At 43.2% G+C, this 26,049-nt stretch overlaps 1 protein-coding gene across 18 annotated transcripts in view; it reads right to left on the bottom strand.

The window, feature by feature from the left end:
* Positions 1-26,049, bottom strand: part of ZNF462 (zinc finger protein 462) — a 135,828-nt gene that overhangs the window by 38,747 nt on the left and 71,032 nt on the right. For 14 of the 18 annotated variants that reach the window (XR_013759657.1, XM_079113337.1, XM_079113324.1 and 11 more), the window contains one exon: positions 25,101-25,301. Coding sequence is in view for 17 of the 18 variants with exons in the window: in XM_079113337.1 (XP_078969463.1) it covers positions 25,101-25,301 (201 nt within the window). In the remaining variant the exon portion in view is untranslated. The remainder of the gene's footprint in view (positions 1-25,100; positions 25,302-26,049) is intronic. The other 4 variants (XM_079113327.1, XM_079113331.1, XM_079113329.1 and 1 more) reach the window with 1 other exon arrangement.

The following is a 26,049-nucleotide window of genomic DNA, read 5'->3' as shown; positions in this document are numbered from 1 at the left end:
GGATGGCTGGTCACGCGTGAGTCTACCACAAGGCAGAGGCGGAACCTGAACAAAGATCCCTGACTATATCGTCTGACTATAGAACCTAAGTTCTGACTATTAGGCATCCATACCTGAGGGTGACATATAGGGACGCAGGACACACATCACAGGCATGAAAAAGATCATGCAATAAAGGTGCAGCAGAGAGAAGGGCAAGGTACTGGCAAGGTCGAAAGAGTTAAGGAAAACACGTTAGGAGAGAGATGAATGATAACAGAACATAACATTAAAACTGCATGCAAAAGAAAACACTAAAATAAACATTTTGGAGTAGGTGGGGAAAAGTAAACACTGCAAAGATTTATGGGAAAGAATATCCAAAATTTCATAATGCTTTTATAAAGAACACAGGTGATGTTTCTAGAAGCACACTGAACTGGAAGGCATTCAAAACACAGAGTTGTCTCCACGCCATGAGTTAGGCAGATGTTTGGTGGATGGTCTTTGAATAATAATCCTCAGAAATTCCTTGGGTGGGATTTGACTGGAAATACAAGGGACACAAAGGGGACAGGAATGCTTTTGGTGGCTCGAGCACGGCTTGAGATTTTATCAGGAAAGGGGGCTGAATTCCAGATGGGCTCCCCCAACCCTTTCACTTATTTAGGTTCCTATAGAAAAGGGAGATTTCTCCCTAATTCCAGACCCCAGAATACCAGCCCAACGCAGGTATCAACACCAGATATTTTTTTCTTTTTTCCTCCAGAAATTAACCAGTGCAGAAACAATCATAAGAAATCTAACTTTACAAAAGCAAAGACAGAAAAGTCAACTCTAGCAGAATAAGAAGCAAGGGAGAACAAGGCTTTGCTGTCATCCACAGGTGTGAACCCACAACATTCAGTTTCTAGGCCTCTGCTGACTCTGGGAGTCAAGATCAAAGAACAGGTAAGAGGTGCCTTGAAGGAACTCAGATCTCCTGGGAGGCGGCAGAAGTCACATAGCATTGCCATTGCAGGAGAAGTCAGGTCTTCTTTCTGTTTAGCAAACTCTCATTGATTGAAAGCACAAAAGAGACAAAGAGAACAAATGAATAGTAACAGGCGAATTTAACTATGGGAAGATTAAGGAAGACACCAGCGAGAGTAAGAATCAATTGGGCAGTAAATTGTGGGAGCCGCGCAGAGGACGGCCCCCTCGCAGGCTGAGTGAGACAAAAAGGAAGCCATACCCAGGCCGGTTCTCGAATTTCTGTAGCTGTGCTCAGAGGCCACATAGGAAGGAGGAAGGGAGCGGAGTACCTGAAGGGCAGCGCCAGGGACCACATTCAGTTACATTTGAAACTCCACTTGGGGGCGGATTTGGAAGACAGGCTCCATGGTTAGTATGAATCAAGTACAGAAAAAAATAAAAGACAAAGAATTTTAGACAAGCAGATTTCAGAGGTGGCCAGGGGCAAATGATTACATTACACCCGCTCATTCAGCAAATATTTATTGAGCATCTAAGTAAACAGGAGACCCTGTTCTGGGACAGTAATGCTTGATCCCTGCCCTCCAGCGACTCACTGAGTCAGAAAGACATGAAAATAATTGATTATGATACGATGTGAAAAATGAATGTAGGGAATGAAGGGAAAACCATGGGCGTACGGTGACTGACAGAATGTGGGAGTGAGGAAGGGGAGAGGAAGTCCAGAGAAGCCTGAGTACCTAGTGACAAAGGCATTTGTATTAATGACTAAGTTAGTGAGAGAAACACCAGGAAAACCGAAATGCTCAATTCATTGCCCTTGAACCTTAAGTCGCACATGCTGGAGAAACTGAACAGCTAAAGTAAACACGGAACCATGTACATTCTTATCGAAATACAAAAGTGACTTAATTCCCCTAGGGCACAGAAATGAAGATTAGAGGATGAAGAGAACGAATCTAAACAGAAAAAACCCACACGTCGGAGAGTGGGGTGGATGGTATGCGGCACAGTTTAAAATCTCCAAGTTCTAAAAATGTGGAGAAAGCTCAAAAAGATACATAGATTGCCATTTTCTTCAGAAGCAGACTCTTCAGCAACTAAAGATTGGGAGCAACTAGAAACAGAATGTTTCCTATAGGTAATTGAACCCAAAATATTGCAGATGCCCAAAGTAAAGTGGAGGGGTAGAACCCACATAAGCAGGAAATACAGCCTACTGTCAAGAAACTGGAGACAATTTGAGAAAGGTCCGCTGAATCGCAAGGGAGCAGCTAAAGACATGCCTCAGTTAACAGCCAGAAAACACGGGGAACGGCGTGCGACTTCCGTTATACAACTGCTGATAAACTTAGGCCAAGGACAAAGATAGCCATATGTGTTTCTGAGTATGTGACAGTGGCCCAGGCAGCTAGTGAACAGAGAATCCTGCTGTGGTGGGAACACACTGAGCTGTGAGATGATCTTCTCTTTCACCAGAGGCTGAGAAGCTGTTTCCAGATGCGGGTCTGATGGACTCCCCAAACCCACCACCACATCGAGAACTGTCATGGTCCCCAAACATCTTGCGTATTCCAAATGTTAGTGGCTAGCTCACCTGTTTGTTCCAACTCAAACTGAGGTTCTTTTGAGGTGAAGGACTTCCCCTTTTCCTGTGGCAGTACAACTAACCATGTGCCAGAAACCTGGCTCATGACCCACCATCGCCCATTTTCCTCTTTGCTTCCTGGCCTTCCCTGCCTGTTTTTCCTCTAGATCCTCACGTCACACATGGGCAGCTTTGAAAGCCTCCTACCCGGCTTTTCTTCTGCTAGGATACATTCTAGTTTGTTCAGCATACAAACCACAGACATAATAACACACCACTTATATGATTATGATATGATGATGCATTATTGCCAATAAGGCCTCCGCCATTCCTTAAGTGGGTACTTGGTACCACAGCTCTTCAGCTGGTCCCAGCCCAGGCCTGCAGCCTCACATCTGGCTAGTTTCTTATTTCCTGCACATATTGCATATTTCATCACGAGGTCCTTGGTCATGGCTATTTGCTTGCTCTTCCTCTTTCTCGACCCTGGCAAAATTCTTTGGCAGAAAAGTCACCTTTTTTGTGAATATTTTTTCACAGTAACCCAAACAGAACTCTTTGGTATCCTCTTATGTTTTGCCCACACATACACATTGCGATTCTCTCCCTGACCTTGTTATACCTCATGTATACACTTACGAGTCCTCTTAAGCAACCTCCTTCAAAACACCTGGCCAGACCAATGCCCCACACTTTAAAATACCCTGATGGAGGAAGACCCACAGCACAGTGAGTCTGGACTGGTGCTGTGCACCTTCCCCAGCAGGCCATCCACGTCTGATCTAGCAGCTGAGTCCATGCCATCAACAATTATTTGTTTTTGTTCCTAAACTTCTTTATACCAGTTATATGACTGTGCTTATTCAATACAATGAATACCTTAGGAGATGATGAAATCTGGGTGCAAAGTTATTTCTACAACAATGACATTGAATGCTTTGAAAAGATAAAGTCACGTTGCTAAAAAAAAAATACTGTCAAAATACATTTTGGTGAGAACAACTAAAGAAGACTGAAAACATAAAAATCTACCAGTTCTAAGTTCTTCGGAATGAAATTGAAACTGGAAACAGCACACGGCGCCATGCAGGAGAATACAGTTCATGCAGGAGAGAGAGTGGGACTCCTGCCAGAGGACCCAGCCTCAATCGCATGGGTGTGACCCTCTGTCACTCCTACAGAATGAACACATTCACATCTACAGTGAAAACAAAATGCTTAAGATGCTTTAAAGAAAGGATTCCCTGGTTAGGATGGCATTATTAAAAAACAAAACAACAACAACAACAAAAAAAAAAAAACAGAAAAAGCACTGACATGGAGAAACTGGAGACTTTGTGTGCCGTTGCTGGAAATGCAAAGTGGGGCGACCACTGTGGAAACCAGCATGGGGGTTCCTTGAATAATGGAAGATGGAACTATGACATGATCCAGCAATCCCACTTCTGGGCATTTATTGCAAAGGGCTGAAATTAGAAACTTGAAGAGATAATGGCACTCCATGCTCACTTCAACATTATTCCCAACGGCCAGGAGGCGGAAACAACCTAAATGTCTGCACGACCGAGCGGTGGAAAAAGAAAAGGCACACATACCACGGAGTATTATTCAACCTTAAAAAAGAAGGAAATGCGGTCATATGCTACAACAGGGATTAAAGTGAGGACAATAGGCCAGAAGTAAGGGGCAAACTTTGCATGATTCCACTCTATGAGGGGACTGTAACTAGAATAGTCAAACTCACAGAGACAGAAAGAAGAATGAGGGTTGTCACCGGCTAGAGGCAAAGGAAAACGAGGGACTCTTGTGCGAGGGGTATGGAATTACAGTCCTGCAAGATGAAAAGGTTCTAGAGATCTGCTGCACAACAATGTGCTTATGTATCATTAAGTAGACTTGGATATATATTTAAAATTTAGTAAGAGGGTAAATTTCATCTTCTGTCTCTCTTTTTTTTTTTTAATCACAATAATTTTTTTCACTGCCTTTAGACAAGATCATCTGTCAGGTTCTTTACAAATTTAATACAATTTAATTATCATCACAATTACTTAATTATGGTACTTACGGAAATATGCGCTGGATTGAATTTGTGGACCGCTGTGGCTACAAAGGCACACGAGGTATTGTTTCTGCCTATAAATTATAATGTAAGCGCCACAAGGGCCAAGATTCTCGCTGCTTTTTTCACTGATGTATTTCAAGTGCTTCTAAGTGGTGGAAAGGCACTTAAGAAAATGTCTGCTGGGTTAAATGTGTGGACAGCTCTCACAACCATATGTGTGTGTAGTTCCTACACATATTTAGAGTTCCTAAAACAGTATGTAGCAGAGAGCTGTCAAGATGATTCACTGAGTCTACTTATTTAAAAAGATAACTTAGGATCTATCTGATACCTTCGCGCCTCGATTCAACTCACTTTCCTGCTCCAGATTCTTGTTGCTCGCTGGGTACTACCAGCAGAGTGAAATCAAGCATCCAGGATAACAACTATGAACCTCCAGAGCAACTTGCCACCAACGCAATTATTTCCTCTGGAGAACCTCAAACACGTTCTCTATCTATGGACCTCTCCCAAAGAAAACGGCATTCGAAACTAACATTCAGAAACAAACCATGTCCACTCCTTCTGGACAGTGTCCAGAGGGGAACGGAACTCTCTAGAGACAGTTACACTATTTTTTTCCTTCTTTTGATTATGCCTTGAAACTCTCCAGGCCAAGGACTCTGGCACCTCCTTGTCTTCTGCTATCAGTGGAGTCCTCGGGCCTGGATGCACAAGATTATGACACAATGGCCAGGGGACAATGGACCCTGGATGACTATATATAGGAATTCTCAGCTTGGTTGTCATGGAGGCAAACGGAAAAACACGCATCTAATCCTGAAAATAAAGTTGAGGCCAAACATGAAGGAAACACACACTGAAAACTTCCTGTCATTCTCATGAGTAAAAACAAAACCTTGAAATATGATCAGGGAGTAGGTGAGGGAAAAAAAAAAAAAGGAATATTAGTCTTCGGAACTACAAAAATACACCCAAAAAGGCCACTCTTTTTCTCTTTTTAGATTTTGTTTCCCATCACACTTAAATTCAAAGTCTCTCAAAGGTCTAATTTCACATGGAACTTCACATTGTCACTATATTTCAGGGGAATCCAAGCAGGTTTGACAGGAGACGTAGAGAATTGCTGGACTTTGGATTTGATAGGTGTTTTTTTTCTTTTGCGGGGGGGAGGTGTTACTAGAGACTGAACCCAGGGACGCTCTACCCCTGAGCTACATCCTGCCTTTTTAACTTTTTTTGAGACAGGGTCTTGCTAAATTACCTAGGCTGGGTTGGAACTGGCAATCCCCCAGCTTAGCCTCCTGGGTCACTGGGATTATAAGCATACACCACCAGAACTGGTCTCATGAGGCCTTGACAAGTCCATTCACTTCTCTCTCCAATATCACTTGCACCCAGGCAACAAAATCAGCAGAAATTCCTGATGCATTTCCCTCCTTCATTCCACACATTCCATAAGTGACAAAGTTCTATTAGGCCACCTTCTAGAAAGGTCTCTCTGTGATTCACTCACAAGCCCACTACCATTGCCCGTGCTCAGGCCCTCACAGCTCCCTGTGTGAGGTGTTACGGCCAAATGTTCCTAACTGGTTTCCTAAGCTCCACTTTCTTTTCCGTCCTAAAATGCAAGTGTGATCATGACACCCCCTTCTTACAGGAAAAAGCCCACACTGAACAATGGCGCTCAGCCCTCCGTCAACTTCCCAGACCTATTCTCACCCCACTACCACACTGTCCCCACACTAGTCCCAGAGCAGTTTCTAATATTCACTTTCTTACGATAACCTTAGACTTTTCAGCCTGAGATACTCTTATTAATCCATCACAGGGCATTCAATTTTAATTTGTTACCATTATGTCATTTCCTGGATTCTTCTGGATACACTCACTCAATTCCTACTCTGGGTCTCTCCTAGAGTACTCATCATTCTATACGGAGACTATGTCACCCCCACCAGACTAGGATCTCTTTGATAGTAGGCTGCCCATGCATGCCTCTGTCTATCACTGTCTTTTTTTGAAGTTGACATCCCCCAGAATTTAGCCCAAGGCATGGCCTAAAACAAGCGCTCAATAAACATGCTATAAACATCCAAAAAGTTCAAACTGAAAACAGTGGTCTGGAAAACTCTGATTTAAAAGGAAAATCCAACTGACCCAATGCCACTCTGTTTTGGACACTAAGTTTAATAGAGACTTCTCACTGAAACACTGACCCACTTTCACTAAAACCAGCCTAGATCATTTTTAATTACCTTGACAACGACAGCTTAACACTGGAATTTGAATGCAATGAAGTTTCGAATCCATGGCCATCCCAAGAAGCCAAAGGAATTAATTTCTGGTTTGGACCCTAAATCAGCTCTGAGTCAACACCCTGAAACAGATGACGTCAGGATATCTGGAAGTCACTTCAGACAATTCCACATGGAAAATCTGCTATCTTCCTCCTTTTCTGCATCCATTGGTAGACATAGGTATTTTTGGTGGGAGATGCTCAGTACAATATGGTAGCATGCATTTAGTATACCATGACTTTTCCATAGCCAAAGCCAAGACCATGCAAAGAGAGCCCTGGACAACAGACAAGAAGGTACTCCTGGGTTATTTTCAGGTGTTTAGTACATTTTCTCCGTATAAGATATTTTACCAATTATCCCCCATTAGAAGCGTGCTCTCGTCCCAGACATGTAACATAGAAACTATTCACTTTGCACAAGTATTTCTGGTGGCTCAGAAAAGCAGAGATAGCTTTATGTTACCCAGTCGATGGAGAAATAGGGACATAACCTGGGGCTCTTGAATGCCCCAGTTTCAAAAAACCTGTTCTTTTTCTGCCAGTTCAATTAGGAAACATTACAGGTGTCCCTTCTTCACTAAGCTGTATTCATAACTCAAAGCCTGTATTTTTAAAAACCTTCCTTGAAACAGGCTGGAAATATGCAGGGGAAACAAATGACTGTGTGGTGAAGGAGCCTTTTCGTAATTTTTTTTTTTGAGGAACCTCTGGGTGGCATCTGCCATTGTTAATTGAGAAGCTCTTACAATACCAGATGCATAATTCACCTGTGACTCTTTTGAATTGTGTGATGAGGAAGTAACGTTTCCTGCTGTTCGTTGAGATCATATAGATGTCTTTACCACACTGCAAAATCCAACCAAAAGCGATGACTACAAAAGCTTCTTTATATAAGTGACTTGGCCTCTACCATAGAGTGTGCGAGTAACCTCAGACGGCATTTAGAGCTCACAAGGCCGCACGCGAAGCCATGGTGTGTCCTCCTCAAGACCCGAGTGCAGGGAAGACGCCTACTGACTTCAAGGAGTTGGTCACAATGTACGGCTGGCTACGAACAGGGCTGTGACAGTCTGGACAGGAAGCCATTGTGGAGATTTCTTAAAGGATGAATTGGGAAGAAAGAGCACATCTGGGCATAAGAATATATATTTAGATGCACATAGAGCTCTAAGTGACGATATGGAAATCAGGAGAGACAGAAGATGGTGGGTCAGGACAGGATTGAGCAGCCACACTTCAAAGCACAAAGCTATTCTAAAATTGTCCCCGAGCTGGAGTCTCTGAACCAACAAACCCAGTGGGTTTCTTACCCTTTTTTCTTTTACTTTCACCTATTCCCATGCAGTATAAGAAAATCCTCACTCTGGGTTCAGCTATATCTTTAATCACCATTAAAGTGGTAGGTTCTTCCCTTAGGAGAGCTCCTCCACCCACTCCACCATACTCACCCACAGATGCACTGCTCAGTGATGCTGGGCTCAGGGGCAGGGCATCGCCTCCACAAAGCTGGAAGGATCGGGCAGGGAGACCCAGGCTAACTTTGCACCATCTCAGCTGGCTTTACATCTAGCCACTGTTGGGTGCTTTTTATAAAGTCTCTTGATGACCTTCACCACATCCTTAGGAATTATTGTTCCCATTTTATAGACAGGGAAACCGAGGAGGCAAACAGGAATCAGACGATTTTCAGCTCTCCGGAACATGTTTTTGCACCTCCTCGTAGTCCTGCTGAGACTCCCAACCTTGGCTCCTTATTGATCAAGTAGAAAAGATGACACTGTCCACTTTATATGAGAGCAGTGTATGAAGGGCAGTGCCTGGCACTTAGGGAGTCCTTGCAAGGCCCAGAGTTCCACAGCAGCTAAGCCTGCATCATATTAGATTTTGCACTGAATTAGTGTTCACAGATTGTTTACTACAGATGAAAGAATGTCTTCTTAACTGGACTGCAGGGTCAAATGAGTGGGGCTCTCTGACACTGTGGCTGACAGTGACATTCTTCCCAGCTCTAGGCACAAGGTAGACACTCGGAAGCTACTTTCTGACTGGTTGATTCTGAGCAAAACCAAAAGCACAGCTACTTCGGGCAGTGGCTCACCTGCTGAGGTTGTAGATGGAGGTGGTTGAAGTGGGGTGGGGTGGGGGATTGACTGTGGGCCTGGATTCAGCTCAAAGGTGAGCTTCACCTAAATAATGCCACTGACTGAAGGATTAACCCCCGTTTTGTTAGATAACAATGAAGAGAGTGGTCACAGATCAACTTCCTGCAAAAAGACCTGTCAGAGCAAATTTAATTCCCAAATCAAAGTGGCCTTCCCTACAACTATTAGGGGGCCTATCTTCTTGTCAAAATTTTTTCAAGACTGGCTCTACCTTTAAGCAAAATTCTTAGAGTCTAATTTATAGGTGTGGCACCAATCATTCTTATCACCCCAGGTGCCCTCTCCAGACACTCCAACCCTAGTCCTCTCTACCCATGATCCTCGTTTCCTTTCTTGCTAACTCACCTATAGCAGCTGTGTATCTGTGGATTGTCTGGTTCTCCCTGCCATATTTGAAGAATTTTGTCCCAAACGTGCATGGATTTTGGATTTAATTTCGTGACTAATGAGAGCATCATGGCTTCCCTGGAAACATCTGGCTCAGATGAGCAGGGGTGTGGCCCCTTAGGTCTGCCTGCTTACTACTCCATTTGAGAAACCTCAGGGGGTGCCCCGGGAGGCGTCCTGCCTTCTTTCCTCTGTGTTTGCAAAACAAGTGGAAAGACCAATGCGTATAAGAGGGCATTCCAGGAAGAAGGAAGAGCAGGGCTGGCAGTGTGACTCAGTGGAGTCTAAACAAGGTTCAGCTCATCTGCAGCTCAGAGCGCAGGAGGGAAGACACAGGGAGAAGAGACCCCAGAGAGCATGTCCAGTGCCAATAACAGCTTTCCATGCTGGCCTTGGGATTTTGTGTGAAGGCAAAGTAGATGGTCACTGAAGAATTTTAAGCAGAGAACAGGTGAAACAGAGGTCTCACATTTTTACCTTTCCTATGTCTATAAATTGTCCCCACAGCCCTGACCAAATGCTCCTCAGACGGGGAAGGCAGCTTGGTACACATGGATTCCCATACTGAGAAAAGCCAACTGGCAGCCCATTCACTGTAGAGGATGGAGTACCGTCAGCAGCCCGTGATTCCATACTTTCCCTCTGGATTTTACTAGTGCATTGGAATTGTTACTTAAAATTCAGTTCCTACTGTTTCTACTTACACTCACATCTGGAGTAAATTACGGTCCTACCTATGCAAAGAAGGAAACTCAGTCATCTGCCTTTGCTGCCCTCTGTCATCCCTTCATGTGCAAAGCAGTAAGGAAGCACAGGAGACCAAGAGGCATATCCACCTGAGGTGAAGAACCATAACCTACAGCTCATCGGCCAAGACCCTCTGGTCTATTTCCTGGATACTGAGTTTTAGCAACACCCAAATGTTTCAAGATCTGCATTCTACTCCTTAGTTTCGACATCCATGTGTCACCCAAGGGCACTTCATACATATGCCCTGGACTCATAAGGCTCAACTCAATGGTCAATAAATTATTTGTGAAGGGACGCAACATTCTTCTGAATTCACCAGCTCTTTATAAATGGTTTCCTCATTCATAACAAATATGTCTACTATAAGCTAGACCGTTGATAGAGACAAAGATAATCAGCCCTCATATCTCAAGAACTCTCGGGTGGTTAGGGAGAGTACTACAACACACATTAAAATGAGCAAGTGCTTGGAGAATGGAACAGACACCCACGGGAGTCTGTTATCTGCTGTTAGCAGTGCAGCTAAAAGACAGCGGGACTCTACAGTCAGGGGGAAAAAAATTCAAATCTTGATTTAGTTCTTTAAACTCCAGTAATGACTACTTGCGGGACATGACCAACTTTCACTTTACACTCACTGGACATCTACTCTAGGAGGGAAGCACTAAACACTGAGCCAGTGTTAAGAATAGAGAGGTGCCAAACACCCTGCCCTTAACAAGCTGCCTCCTGGCAGTACTGTGGGGTTGGCAGAATGGAGCATGGGTCCTCAAGAGAGGAAAGGCGGGCATACAGCACCAGTGGTTTTAGAGGAAAGTGACTCACACCAAAGCAAAGGAATTGGCATGAGGCTCGAAGTACGTGTAGGGTCTAGACACGTAGAGAGGGAGGAAAGAGGAAGAAACACCAAGCAAGGCAGAAAGGGTAGGAAGACATACTGTTCCCATTGGGCAGAAAAACCAGGGAGGAGGCAGCTAATGGGAGGGGAGGCTGGGGAGAGCATAAGAAACAGGCCATGGAGAACCGATAGGGGACCACAGGAAGTGACCCTTGCTCAAGAACAGACTGAGTGGGGGACTTTTCAGGTGGATGGATGTGGTAATGGTTCAGGTAAGACGGGGCAGAGCGTGTGCATGTGAGGACTGGGCAGGCAGCTGACTGGCTGAGGGAACTGGGTCCAAGACAACCTGAAGAGGCAGAGGGTTCCTGCTGGTCTTCAAGTCGGGCCGAGGGCCGGTTTGGGAAGACATTAATGAGTTCTGTTTGAGAACCTTCTAGGAGGCTGTATGGCAGCTCCAGGTGGAGAGAGGCAGGAGGCACAGAAGAAGGGGGGCCTGCCCTGAGGTTAGAGCTGGAGGTGAGCCACCATGGTAGAGTGAGAGCTGAGTGTGCAGGTTTGGGAAGCAGGAACACGGAGGAGGGGAAGAGGACCCAACACAGGGGTGAGTGATGGCGGCAGCAGGAAGAGAGGTGAGAACAATGCAAAGGGAGGCGTCCTCGGCCGGAGGAGAGCCCCAGACAGACAGCAGGACCAAACCCAGGGAGGAGGATCTGCCCAGGGAAGCTCAGCAGTTTTAAATGCCACAGACAAAAAAAGAAGGATGACAAGAGCAGAGGCCATGGGCTTCTGTGCCTGGACTCCCTGATGACCCCGGTCAGGAGGAAACAGGCGGCAGCAGGAGTAAACAGCAAGAAGGAACCACCCTTTCCCAGAGAAAATGTCACTGGAGCTAGCCTACCTGATCGTCACCAAGGATACCGGCAAAATGCTGCCGGGCAAACCCAGATTCTACCAGCTAAGAATGAGTGAGTGGAGAGGAAGCAGAGTTGGGGATAGCCATTCCTTCAAGAGATTTGGAGGCTGAGACTGCAGTTGCTCTAATAAACTTACAGGTCATATCCAAGAATGGCTTCCATATCTAAAACAGAGCACCTTCCTAGGGCTTCTAGGGAAAAAAACAGGCATGTCTAAGAATGAGGTTTAAGGAAATAGAGAAAATAGCCCTGGTGTCGGGCTGACAGCACAAGAGCCCCAACTCTGGCAACAATAGCAGACACACCACTAACTTTCTTAAAGTTTCTATTTTTTTCAAGTTTCTATTTTCCTCCCTCCCAAAACAGCAGGTAGCTGGTCACATAAGTTCCTCTTTCATGGAGTTATTATAAGGATGAAATAAAAAGAAACCATGTTTGTAATCTACTGTTATAAGACGTGCAATGAATGAAGGTTATCATTAATTTTAAATGTTCACTGATAAATGCCAAGAGGAATGCTGCCTGACACAGGACTTACCAACACTTTCCACCATGGATCAAGTGCTAAGGAGTTTCTTGCGTAGGTGGTTTGGTTTCAATTAAGTGCTAAAGTTCAAGTTTATATCAACAGGGCTCCAGATCAAGCTCCACTTTCCAAACACTGAATTGCTGTAGACTTCCAAGAAAGATCACAATGTAAAGGAACTTCGTTCAGTTTCCAAGGCAAGACATGAATTTTGAAAACTTTGTCATCAAACAAACACACAAACAAACAAAAACCCACCTCACCGTTCTCTGGCTAATGAGAAATTATCATAAATTGATAAGAAATCTGCTTCTACTATACAACTTTAATAATATCTAGTGTTCTGACACTAATAAGACTAGGATAGCATTTCTACACATCTCATTTGATCCTTGAAATAACCCTGTAATGTAGGCATTATTATTTATGTATTAGAAAATCAAGGCTCAGAGGAGGTAAATGATTTATCTAGGGATAGGGAGCTAGACAGGACATCGGCTGCCTAAGCCTGCATGTTTCATTACAACGCAAATGGTGTTTCCTGGACTTGAACCTGTAGCAGTCTGCCAGCTGGTCCTCAGACTCAGGGGTCCAACATCCCATGGTGATCTGAAGACTATTAAGTAAAGATGATCTAAGCAGAAAGCTGGTTTCAAAAAGATCATTTGCCCCTAATTTTCACTAACTCCATTTGGGTGAAAATGATCCTTTCTGGCATTTGCTCAATCAAAATGAACCCAGTGATACACAGCAAGAGTTGTACTTGATGCCAGTACTGCAGCACAACTCCAAAATTCCACTGAAAAGCAACTGTTATGAGTTAGGAAAGAGGTTCCATGGAATGTTGGGATGCTTCCCCGGAGGAGCGCGCCCCGACTATAGCCTCAGCAACCAAGAATGCCCGGGGTGGAACTTGAACTGGTTTGTGGAATAATCAAATGCTGCAGATCTACTGCTGTCAATAACCTCACTCCTCTTCTGGGTCAGGAGGCCCAAGGGCACAGGAAGAGCTGGCCCACCTGGTCTGCAAGAAGGAGCTGATGCTCAGCGGCTCAGCTGGTCTCAAGACTTTCTTATAGTTGCTTTACATGGCCAACCCTAGCAGGGTCACCTCCTTTCATTGGAGTGATGAAAGTGAGTATAAAAGCCAACATCAACGGGTGTAACTTATCAGAGTTTACAAAGCTTCTTTCTCCTACATTGTTTTTACTTTCTCTGAATTTAGCAAAGGATAACAACAAATAAATAAAGCTGTCCTTAATTCATACAGCATCACTGCTTCTCTGTCCTACAGTTCTCAAGTTTCCTTTCTGCTCTAGCCACACACGGTGAGTGACATCTATGTGCTTCACCATGCTCAGACCCGTGATTTAGAAATTACTGCCAGAAATTGTTATAGGGATAGAGGCAAGTGATAATAAAACCAATCAGAAAGTAACAGAAAAACAAAACAAAACAAAACAAAACATTATTTTAAAAGAGAAAAAAAAGAAATCTTTCATTTAAATGTTGGACTTAATTTTTTTTTAAGTTTTTTTTCCCCCAAACCTCCATTATGGAGATGACTTAACCAAGATGCAAAAGTATACTGCAAATGTATCAGCAAAAGTGATCTTATTTTATTGTTACCATAACAACATATCGAAAATACCAATTTTAATGTGTTCATTGGGAATTTCACTCACAATTCACTGTCTGCCTATGGTTCTGTTATCGTAGTTACTGCGTTTCTTCTAACAGAAGTGTTGGTAGCATTAGTCTTACTTGCATGCAAGGTAGATGTGAATTTCTCCATCTTTTTTTTCTCTGTATTCCTAATTAAAAACTTACCCATGGGCAAAATTTTAAAATACTGTAAAATCAGAGTAATAATAAAATCACAACTTACAAGTACAATAATCCGTGATTGCCACAGCTATTAACCATGCAGCTGCTCACTCCACTGATTCCTGGACAGGCAGAGAACGCAACTAGAACACTGTTGTGACTCGATACCTGTCTCTTCACAAGAAAACACCCTGGAATACTTACAGGTAAACTGACATCATTTAGGGATAAATCTGAAGAAACTCATGTGGATTTCTTAAAAGTAATCAGATTTGTGATTAACAAAGAACCTGGAAGCCAGAGTTGAAGACTGACTACCATCAGACGACATGAGAGAGCAGGGGTTATTCAGGGTTGGGGTCTGACAAGTTTAGAAACCAGGACGCTGGAGAAAGCCCCTCTGAAGTGGCCAACCCCCAGGTCTGGGTCAGGGAGGAAAGGACCCCTCAGAGCAGCTAGTCAGAGAACATTTAAGAGCGTGAGACCCTGGAGATACAGCAGTTATGGTGAGTCCAGACAGACAGGCAACTGGTGGACGAGAGTTGGGAAGAAAGTAAACCTTCCTAGCTGAGGAGACCACAGAATTCCACAGCATGACAGTCTCAGCTGCAGCAGAAAAGAAGGCTGTGAGCATCACTCTGAGCTTGTGGAGGAAGGAGAAAGGATATTCTGGAAGAAGAAAATACACAGAAAGCAGGCATAAAATGGGACTATTAAGTAAGGAAGCAGAAATACTGAAGAGGCAGCAAAAGGCAAATATTCAAGAGGTGCACCCATTCTTCTTCAGCTGCCTGAAGGTGTCACCTGGCCTACAGGAAGTTAAAGGGATATGTTGCTGTTGACGAGGGCAGCGGCTATCATCTCCAGGAAGGAGAAGCTATGCAGGAGAGCATATTCTGGCACACAGGTAGCTGGATTCCATTTACTTTTTCCAAACACCACGTAACAATTGAACTTGCAGTCACTAAAATTCCCAGGCTTTTTCCACACATAAACCGTTGTTTTATTGGTTTTCTTTGTATATGGTCGCTTTTCCAGTCTTAATTCGAATCAATTTAAGAAATATTTATTGAATGGCCTGCCAAGCACCAGGGCCCTGAAAGTGAATAGGAAGCAGCCTTTGACCTCAAGAGAGCACACAGTTGATAGTGGGGAGACAGACATGGCAACTGATGACCACATGAATGTTTGGCAGCTCCAGAAATGGAAGTGAATACAAGGGTCAGAAGCTACCAGCAGACTTTGTATTTACCCCCAGCCGAGTCTCATTTCCAGACCTTTACTATGAACAGTCTAGACAGCCTGGGATCTTGATTTTGTCATTTAATTTATTGACCATTTGCTGGTATTTAAAAGGTATTATGTCTCAAGGAAACAGCAGGGAAAGAGGATATACTTAAGTTTGGAGGAGATGAGTGAGCCTTCAGATGAAATTAATGGATTTTTGATTGGCAAAATCTCAAAGGCCTTTTATAATTTTGAGAAGTCCACCTTAAATACATACATCGCATTTTGTCAAGTTAAAAAAAAAATACTTAAAGCCTGTAAGTATTCAACATTTATTATTGGAACAGAATAGTTTTTGTTTATTCGTTTTAAGGAAACAGACCATCAAATTTCAAATCTACAGCAAGTCGAGTGATGGAACCTGTCAAGTGACAGCAAAAGTATATGAAAGAAAAATAGTTTGCATAGTATGATACTAGCTTTATAAAAAAACAATTAAAACCGCCAAAACAAAACTACGTTTGTCTATTCATAGAAAAAACTATCAAAATGACTCTCCAGCAGATGTTGGGAGCCATTATTCTGGGGGGCAGGGGCTAGCATCATGGGTGACTCTTATTTTACGCTATGAACTGCCATAAAGCTGTCCTTTAATCATGAGAAGACATAGCTTTTGTAATCAGAAGGAAAAAAAATCTATGCAGCCATCTTGAGGATGAGCGGCGCCCACGACTATTTTTAATATACACTTATTCTTGAAGACCTGCAGATGCACCTGGATGCAGCCCCAGTTCGGAGGAACCCTGCTACTTTCATGGGGGAAAGGCCCCATGCTGCTGGTCTTTCCTGTTCACTGTTTCTTAACTCCAAAGTCCTGTTCCTGGAGTTGAGTGCCCTTCATGGCTGGCTCCACCTCAATCTTCCCACTAACCTCCCCACAATCTGAGCAGGATTGGTCTCCTTGTAGTCTGGGAGCCGCTCATCCGCATGTTTGTTCACTTCTCATGCTCCTCTCACTGGAAACTGACTTCCTTCTGCCTGTTTAAATCTACTCACCCTTCCACTCAGCCAGAGCCCCACTCTTCCATGAAGCCATTTGTGACTCATCAATTCCTTCTCTTTCCATAGTTACAGTCATTAAAATCTACATGCACAATTTCTCACTCCATTATATTCTGGTCCTTAAACTTAACGCTACTTGTATACCTATTAACTTAAGTTCTAAATATTAATAGTAAAAAACAAAAACAACAAAAACAAAACTCGTCTCTGGTTTTCTTTGGGAGATTCCAAAACCCCCAAACCTGTAAGAAGAGCCTATCCTTTGGCCACTCTGAATCACTTCTTAGATGTGTATTTTTATGTTAGACTTCAGTGAGGCACAAAGGTCAAGGACACAGGCTTTGGATTCAGTGAAGAAAACCCAGCTCTGCTGCACATTTTTTTTTTTTTAATTTTTTTTAGGAGGACTCATCTTTTCACTCCTCTATAAAGTGACGATGATTTTGATTGATTAGACATGGTAAGAGACAACAAATTTAAGGCAATCAGCAGAATTAAATAAATTAAAAATAATGGTTATTTTTATCCCCTCAGGAATTCAAAGGAGACATGCAAAAACCCTTATGTAAACCAGACTTTCAATCTGGCCAAGGGGAAAAAATAACTGGCGATGCTAAAAATCAAGAACCAGACTAAGATTTGGAAGGTCCTGCACTGCTCAATGTGGCAACCACCAAAGTTTTGGCAGAGGACTTGCGGTGCATGAAAATAAAAGATGACATAAGGGGAGTGACTTCCAGCCAGTCATCTAAGAATGTTCTGTGTCCCCGAGGAAGCTGCAGAACTTAGTTCTGGAATGACTTGTCCAAGAGCAGTGTGCTGGTACATGAAACCTTAGCTGGGCCTTTCTCTCCCAGCTGAGCACCTCCTTGGGTTGAGCTTGCAAAGAAGAGCCCCATGGCAGGAACTCACCCCTTCCTGGGCATCCATAGCAAAGGACTGAATCCACAAAGAGCAAGCAGATCCTCCCACCTGAACCTCTGCCTCTCCCACCACCTTTGCCATCTTTATCTCACCATTTTTGTTTAACTACCATCCCTGGGAGTCTTCTATACAGTATCATGTAGGATTACTCAACTGTCATGTATATCTAAAAAAGATATGCTTTAAAAAAAAAAGAAAGAAAGAAAGAAAAAAAGAAATGTGGACATGTTCTCCTGGGCCATACTATCAAAATTTATGAATTATTTTTAAAAAATAGTAATTATTTCTTCAAAAAGAAAAAAAAGAGCGATTTCTGGTATCTTGTTCTCATCTCTGCACTTAAAAAAACAAATTGTTTTCCACACACCCATCTTTCCCAGGATATCCCCTCTGCTCCAGAAAAGCCTACCAGGATCACTACCTCTGAATCACAGCTCACTCATGTGTCTCCTCCGAACTCTGATACCCTTCCCTTTGGCCTAGGTAAAATTCTTTCACACAGAGCAGTGTTTGAAAGGGAAGAGAGGACCTCTGAGTTATAGAAGTCTCAAGACAGTTTGAGAGATTTTTGTTCAAATAAAAGTGGGTTAAAATATCTAGCAGGAAAGAAATTCAAGGTAGACGGTGATAAGACCATGGAAAATTCTTTAAGGAAAAAAAAAACCAAAAACAAACCAAAATTAGAAGATGATTCGACTAATAATTAAATATATTTCCTGCCAGAGAAGAAAGTAGGTTTCTTCTTCTTCAGACACTCCCATGACTGAGGTTCTGAAGGACGTAAGGTAATCTCCAAGCAGGACACCAAGAGATGCAAAAGCCAGATGTGGCATTGCGAAGCAAACTCCAGTGTTGCTAGGGACCAGCTCCGAATAAGTCTGGTAGTAAATGCTTGTATTTCTGGTGACCAAATGTTTTTGTTGGCATGGGAAGAGGGAGATGGGTTAGTTGACTAAGTTCCCAGGACATGGAAAGTCTACACTTGAAATGTTTTTTAATCCTTGGCACAAAAAAAAAACTGTGGCTAATTCAAAAAGTCACAAATCTCAGGCAGGTGGGTTTCTTGGGAAGGGTCTATACTGCATGATCTTCAAATCCAGGGTGATGATCGCTTTGGAGGATTCATATTTGCCATTGAGGCCAAGTTGTAAGATGTATTCCCTATGGATATCTATCTGGGTGTACAACAGAATCCAGTCTTCTGTGCCACTTGGCTCTGTCAGAGTTGAAGATCTCAAGAGTATGCGTCTTTCTTTACACTAAGCACTAAAACAAACTCTAGATCACATTTTAATGTAGAAGTTCTGGTGTGAAAAATGGAAGGTGAGTCGTGTCTGGTCGGATAATTTTGAGCTCAGCAGACCCTATTAAAAATTATAGACAAGCCAATAAAATTATGTTGTATATCCCAAGTACTGTGAATGATGTAAATCTTTGTACTTTGCAATTATTCACTTGAGAGTCTCCATTTCATTATTGTCATTTTTGAAGAAACCACCTCTTTTTTCTTTCACCCCAAGAGAAATCTGATTGCAATTGGAACCTGCGTGGAAGGTCTGATGCCCTAGCAACTAATTGGATCCTCTTAAAGGTTGAATTTTATGTCTGACCTATTTAGAGATCTGAAAAGCTCCTCTTAGAAAAGCAGGCATCTCAGATCTTAATTTTTAAGTGTCAAGTACTGCTGCAGTCAAGGTTAAATGAGTTGATAGTTTGGAGCTAGACTCAACATGATTCTTAGAGAAAGATTTTCCTTTAATCTTAAATGTAATTCATGCACTAATATTTTTAAAGCTTTACCTAATACCTTATATTTCATATACGAAACAAAGACTATATTTAGGTCAAGTTACATGTTCCATGACACCTAAGAATGTTTCATGTGTTAAACATAAAGATTCAGAATTGCATTTGTTAAGGACAAGATTAATTCCATGGGTATTGCTACAGTTTTTCATGCAATCACCTAGAGCAAGGGTTGGTGCAGTACCATTCATAGGCAATCTGGCCTCTCCTTTGTCTGTGTACATAAAGTTTTATTCAAACATCTCCATTTGTTTATATATTGTCAGTGGCTGCTTTTGTGTTGCAATATGAGACTGAGCAGCTCTGAAAGAGATTGCATGACTCACAAAGCTGAAAATATTTTCTATCTGGCTCTTTGTGGAAGATATCTGATAGATTTTCCATTATAGTCTGAAAAAAATTGACCCATATGCGTCTCACAAATTAGTCTCTTCTAACTCATATATTGTTTTATATGAAAAGCACAGTGGGAAAAATTTTCCAGGTAGATTAGAAAGTTCCTCTCATGGACCAGTCTTGTTGGTTTTCCTGTGAGAGACACAGAAAGCTAGCTGGCCCACTCTAGGGTGGGTGATCGCATGCACTGGCTTCAAGAAGTGGCTCTGCTACCTGGTCACCAGACCAGCAATATCCATCTATGCAGATCCATCACACTTCTATCTCCTCCTGAGGCACGGAAAAGTTTCCACCTGTCCCCACCTTCAGGTTCCACCTCCACACAAGGTCTCATTAAGCAGGGAACAAGGACAACATTTAAAATACTCTATGTCAAGGAAACTCTTTTTATCTTGGCAGAATAATTCCCTCAGAAAGTTTCTGAGAGAGCAGTCCCTAAGGTTTCATCTTCAGATTATTTGCCTGTGAATCCGTCTCTGACATGAAAGGGAAATGAACTTGCCCTGTATAAATTGCCTCTGTGCAGTTAAGATAATTTGGGAAACTTAGCACATTTAGCTGAGTTGAAAACTGGGATACCTCCAAGAAATCACTGGTTGGTCAAAGGAACATAGTATTTACCAAGTACCTACCCAACTGTCCCCACTGGAAAATCAAGGGGCAGAACCAACAGTATATCTACCAATGATAGAAAAGTTATCAGAATCCAGTTGGAGACAATAAAGACCAGTCTTTAAAGGATGTGAAGATCATAAACATATACAAAGAAGCAGGTGGGTAGGAAATCCTTCTGAGCTCCCAGAAGAATTACTCACTGGGGTGCAAAGCTGATGAAGGTGTTAGAAGCTGAAGGCAGCCCAAAGATGGCAGACATCAGCAGGTGTTATCCAGGCCACTGCAGTGGGGAAAGAGTGACTAAGTAGTTAACTCTGAATACAATACAGAGGACTTTGTGACAATAAGAAGGGGTGTGGTGCCTCAATTAAAAGTCACTTGGGCTGGGTATGACAGCGAGCCTGTAATCCCAGGAGGTTGAGGCGGGAGGATCAGGATCATTAGTTCAAAGCCAACCTCAGCAACTTTGGGAGGCACTAAGCAACTTGGTGACACCCTGTCTCTAAATAAAGTATAAAATAGGGCTGGGAATGTGGCTCAGTGGTTAAGTAACCCTGGGTTCAAGCCCTAGTACCAAAAAAAGGTCTCTTAACAAAACAGTGGTTATGAAATATTATTCTAAAGTGTACAATAGAAAATGCAACTGAAAATCATAGCTAAAAACTCACATAGTTCCTTCCAACATTTTTCAATTAATCCACAATATTGAAGACTTCGCTGTAGGTAAACTCTCTAGAGATTTCAATCGTGAAGGGACAGGTATCAGGACCAGGAGATTTTTGTGTTCTCTCTAGGTTGCTAACCAGGGTATGGGCAAAAATACCCTGGGCTACCCTCATTTGCCTTATTCATTGTTCACCTATCTTAGTGCCTGATTTCTGTTTGGGTTTAAGATGTATTATAAGAGCATTTTCCTAAGCAGGCAATTCCATTGGGCATAACTGGAGAGAAGAAATCCTAACTTTTAATTTTTCATTGGGGGAAATTCGTGGGAGGAAAAAGATGGAAGGTTACCACGGGCTTGACTTCTCATAAAGGATGTGGCTGAATTTTAACTTACACATGCATTGCCCGCGCCTGTGCGGCTTCTCAGACGTTAACAGATCTCACAGCTAAACTGTGCTGGCCTCGTTTCTTTGTTATTCTCTAGCTGTGTGCGTCTGTGTATTTTTCTATGCTGAAAGCAGAGACTAGGAAATAGCCTAAGAAAAGCCAGTCCTATAGTTCATATGGCAGGAGAAAGAACCCAGTAAACACAAACAGCACAGCACTTGGCTTTGTTGACAAACTTATTGTCTCCCCTTAATGCGTTGTTTTGAATAGCAATTATGTGTCATTTCCCATTATCCTATACACAAAACCAATACCACACAGCCCTTGCTTTGCTATGCAACAACTGATCATGACGCACACGTACAGGACTCATGTGCTGGTGAAATATGTCAAGACTGACAGCTCAGCCCACGAGTGCTGATTAGGCACAGAACAGGTGTGTGGCCTGGTGGCTGGGGTGAGAGCTGCCCTCCACTTTCTCCACTCTCGGCCTCCCTCCCTTGCAGCACTTCCCTCTGGGTTGGGAGGGAGAAGGGAAGAACCTCCCGTTTGGGCTGTTTCCCTCTGCCAGAGAGGACTGGCTGGCTCTCAAGTCAGCAAGCATTTGACCACTGCAAAGAGCAGTGAGCATGTCAACTCGTTGTATTCACATCCCTCACTCAGGATGCAGAAAGCCAAGGACACACTGGTGATTCCCTGGTTTTATGGAGCTCGACTCCCCCCAGGCCTGCAACACATTTTTGGTTTGTGTGTTCACAGTGTCCTGGCATCTGTAGTGTGGGAAACCTTAACCGAGAGCCAATAGCCCCACAGCTTCTCCCTATTAAAATGTGCAATTGGATTTCACATGTGTGTTTTAAACACCATTCAAAGCATGATTTACAGGCTACTGTCTAGCCTCACAGCTGTTTTTCCATCCTCCAGACTGAGCTGTTTCTAGGAATCCACCATCCAGTTCCCTGGCAAACTGTCCTCTGCGCACAGGCCTCAGTCACTCCTGGCCACGCAGAACCAGGCAAAACCTAGGGCAAGCCCTCAAGAAAACACTCACTGGGTGAAATGATCCACTAATTATTCTTCCCACGGAGTTGTTCCTTCATGAGAACAGCCCATCTGATGCCTTTTTTCTGTTCACTCCGCCTTCTAATCAACTTTTTGTCACTGAATTAAACTAATCACCACTGGCCCTTTGATACAGGCTATTTATATACGTTAAAAACAGCACAGGTCCAATGCCTTTTGTGTAGGCCTTGCTAAATGGTTACCACCCAGAGCTTGCAGTTACTGTACTCCTTCTTAAGAAGGAGAGGAAAATCACTTTTATATATAGGAAATTATCTTCCCGTGGCTGAGCAAAGCTGGGCTGTCTGTGTTGCACAATTACCCAATATCATATTGCCATGTTTCTGTGATCCCAGCTCTCCCCACAGCCTAGCATCTACGACTCTGACATCACCCTGGAAAAAGGTCAGGCCTCAGGCGTAGGGTTGTGGTCAGCTCAGATTTGAGGGCTGATAATGTCTTCTGGGCATTTAATTTTAAGCTCTTGGAGGTCCAGAAGAATACTGCTCTCATGTTTGATTTTTCTAAGCCTGGTCAACCTCTTGGTAGAGAAGATAGGCTCAGGAAGCTGATAGAACTCAATTCTTCTTAGCTGGTGTAGAGAAATATGGTCCATGCCGTGGAGCAACTATAGGAGTCCCTTATCTTGATAGAGAAACATTTTTGAAGGGAAAAGAACAATGGAAAAAGGTTTGACATTAAGAGAAACATCCCAAAAAGGCCTTTGCTGAGAATGGTATTTGGAATTTCACCCAAAAGGCTCCAGGGGGTGTAGCTTCCATTTCAGACAAAAACAATGAAATTAAAAGGATATTAATGGACTAGGTGTGTAACTCAGTGGTAGAGCACTTGCCTCACACACTCAAGGCCCTGAGGTAGATCCCCAGTGCCACCAAAAAAAAAAAAAAAAAAAAAAAATCATGTTAATGAAGATCTACAATTTGGGTCAAATTAGATTTTTGCCCTCTGGTTGCAATATACCCATTTTTCCAACAAACAGAATCTTAAGGTGCAAAAAGGATGTTTTCTTTAACCTTTTACATTTATTCTCTCCAGGTCCCACGTCTGAGACTCTAAAGTTTTCTGAGAAGAAAAAACAAGCCGACAAAATAGACATTCTCCTGAATTTTAAACTACTACACAATGAGGAGCCCATGTGCTCAGTTTATGAAGAGCCATAGCATCTTAACACGCCATGATGAGCTGGGGGTGTGGAATGATTGCCTAGCACGTATAAGGCCTGGGTTCAATCCCTGGTACCCCCTGCAAAAACAAACAAACAAACCAGACTTCTTTGTTAAATAGCAGTGCCTTAACACAGGGATACCAGTAAGGAACCATTGTATTTAACACAATGCTTAATGATTTGCAGAGGACAGGACACCAAGACCTACAGCTCAATAAAAATGCTTTTTTTTTTTTTTGGTCTTGGGACTTCCCTGTTCATTTCCTCCTACTTACAGACTTCATGAATGAAGATCACCTCTTATTGTTCTGATAATCTGAGAATTAGACCAGGTTGACAAGTGGAGCCCTTAGATCATCAGGTCATCGGAAGAGTCTTTCATTTTAAACCCTTCCATTAAAAATAACCCAAAATCCATACTTGCTATGAAGGATCCCAAAGGTCAGAAAAGCAGTCAAAAGATGAAAAAAGAAAGAAAGAAAGAAAAGAACCACCTGTAAAATGACAGACTTCTTGTGTGTCACATGTTACACTGGGCATTTTACATATGCACCTTTTCTCATTACTCTCTAGACAACCTGTGAAGGCAGGTAGCATTATCCAGGAAACTATGACTGCCTGGGAAATACAACTAATATTGAAAGAAATAAGACTCAAATCCAGGCCTTAGTTTGAAGGGGTTGGAGGAGAGCAGCCCCTCTGCACCCCCAGGATCTGTAGACTTCCCCTACTTCTCTCCCAAGGGTCTGATTCAGCAGTTCTCTGAGGTAAGCAGAGTGGTCAACATGGGTCTGTTTCCTGATCTGATCAAAACTTTACATTATCCCTGGTTTCACTATGCTGCGCCTACAGGCTCCAAGACTGGACTCTCTTTCTGTCCTCTAGCTTTGCTCACACAACTTGTGAACAGATCTTTTTCACAGCTTCCTGTTTTCTTGGGAAGCTCAAAAACTGGACATTTTGAACCTTCTTTGCAACTCTTCCTTCTTCAACATCCTTCAGCTATAAGAAATCACCATGTTGTTCCTAATATATCCTGTGGCCTGCTCAGAAATACCCACCTATTCTCCCTCTCCCTTCCTACTCTGAATTCACTTACTTAACTGGCACTTCAAACAGCTCAATGGACATATTTGTAATAGAGGTTATAAGAAAAAATAAGCAAACAACAACAACAAAACCTGCCTGGTATGCCATTCTGGTCTTGCTCAAATCTACATGGAAAGAGCCCACCCTGACCCATCCCCGCCAGCATGCTCCTTCCACAGGCAGGGCTCCCATGAGGACCCACCCATGTCTTACCAGGGCACCATGCAATTCTGAGGCCACACCCCTCCCAACTCCAATTTCTAGACTCTCTCACCCTCCCCATACTTCTTCCTTCCCTTGAACTGTCAAGTTTTCAAGTATGGGTTCCCTCTAGAAAGCACGAGTGGCAATGAACCCAGCCCACCGTTTTTACCGTTGGAGTCTTCCACCTCTTCAGCTGGGGTTGTCTTTTGGGAGGAGTGGTGGGCATGTGAGGAGAGGAGACTGACAATCCGTGGCCGCGGGAGGGTCAGGGCTTTTCCGTGGACCTTGAGGGAGTGTTCTTTCAACTGGCTGATTGTCATGGTGGAAAATGAGCACCAAGAACACTTGTAGGCATGTTCACCTGGAAGGAGAAGGTGGTAAGGACAGATAGGAGACAGAGTAGGAGGGGAGAAGGCAGGGCAGAGAACAAACCCACACAATTCCTTCATTCCAGAGATGCGCTTCCCAGGTTTTGTGGTCTAGGAATCCTCCTGGGCCAACCCCCGGCCCACCAGATTCCTTGAGGATGAGACGCTTCCATGCACTCCATAACCAAGTGGGCTGGTCCCTGTTCTCTCATGTTCTACTACAGAAGGTGAGACTCTGGGATGATTCCTCAGTAGGAAGTGAAACCAACTGTCTGTGTTACCGCCTTCAGAAAGGTTTCCCCATCCCTTTTCCTCCCTCTCCATCCTAGAATTGACCATGTCAGGTTTTGGTCAACCACAGGAACTAATATGCTTAATTCTTAACCTAAAGATCTACTGGTGGCTTTTCTAAGCGCACAGTCACTTCAAGCAAGCTCTACTATGTGATTCCCAATCTTTATTTCCTGACTAACTACACACCCCCTCATCCCACAGACCAAGTTTGTGTGTGTGTGTGTGTGTGTGTGTGTGCACACATTTTTTTTTATTTCTAACCAGCTCACAAACCTCATCATAAAACTCCATTTTCCTATCCAAACCAACAGTGCAAAAATGGGTAAAAATACATCATTTCTTTGATGGAAAGAGTTGTGTATGTGAACACGAGGAGGGTTAAATGTATCACAAATATTCTTCAACAAAGTAAACTGAAAGTGAAATATCACACTGATCAGCAGGACC

This window comes from Sciurus vulgaris, assembly GCF_902686455.1.
Source record: "Sciurus vulgaris genome assembly, chromosome: 15".
In the NCBI taxonomy this organism is placed as follows: domain Eukaryota; kingdom Metazoa; phylum Chordata; class Mammalia; order Rodentia; family Sciuridae; genus Sciurus; species Sciurus vulgaris.
Note: the sequence above shows the minus strand (reverse complement) of the source record. Positions and strands in the feature narration are given on the sequence as shown.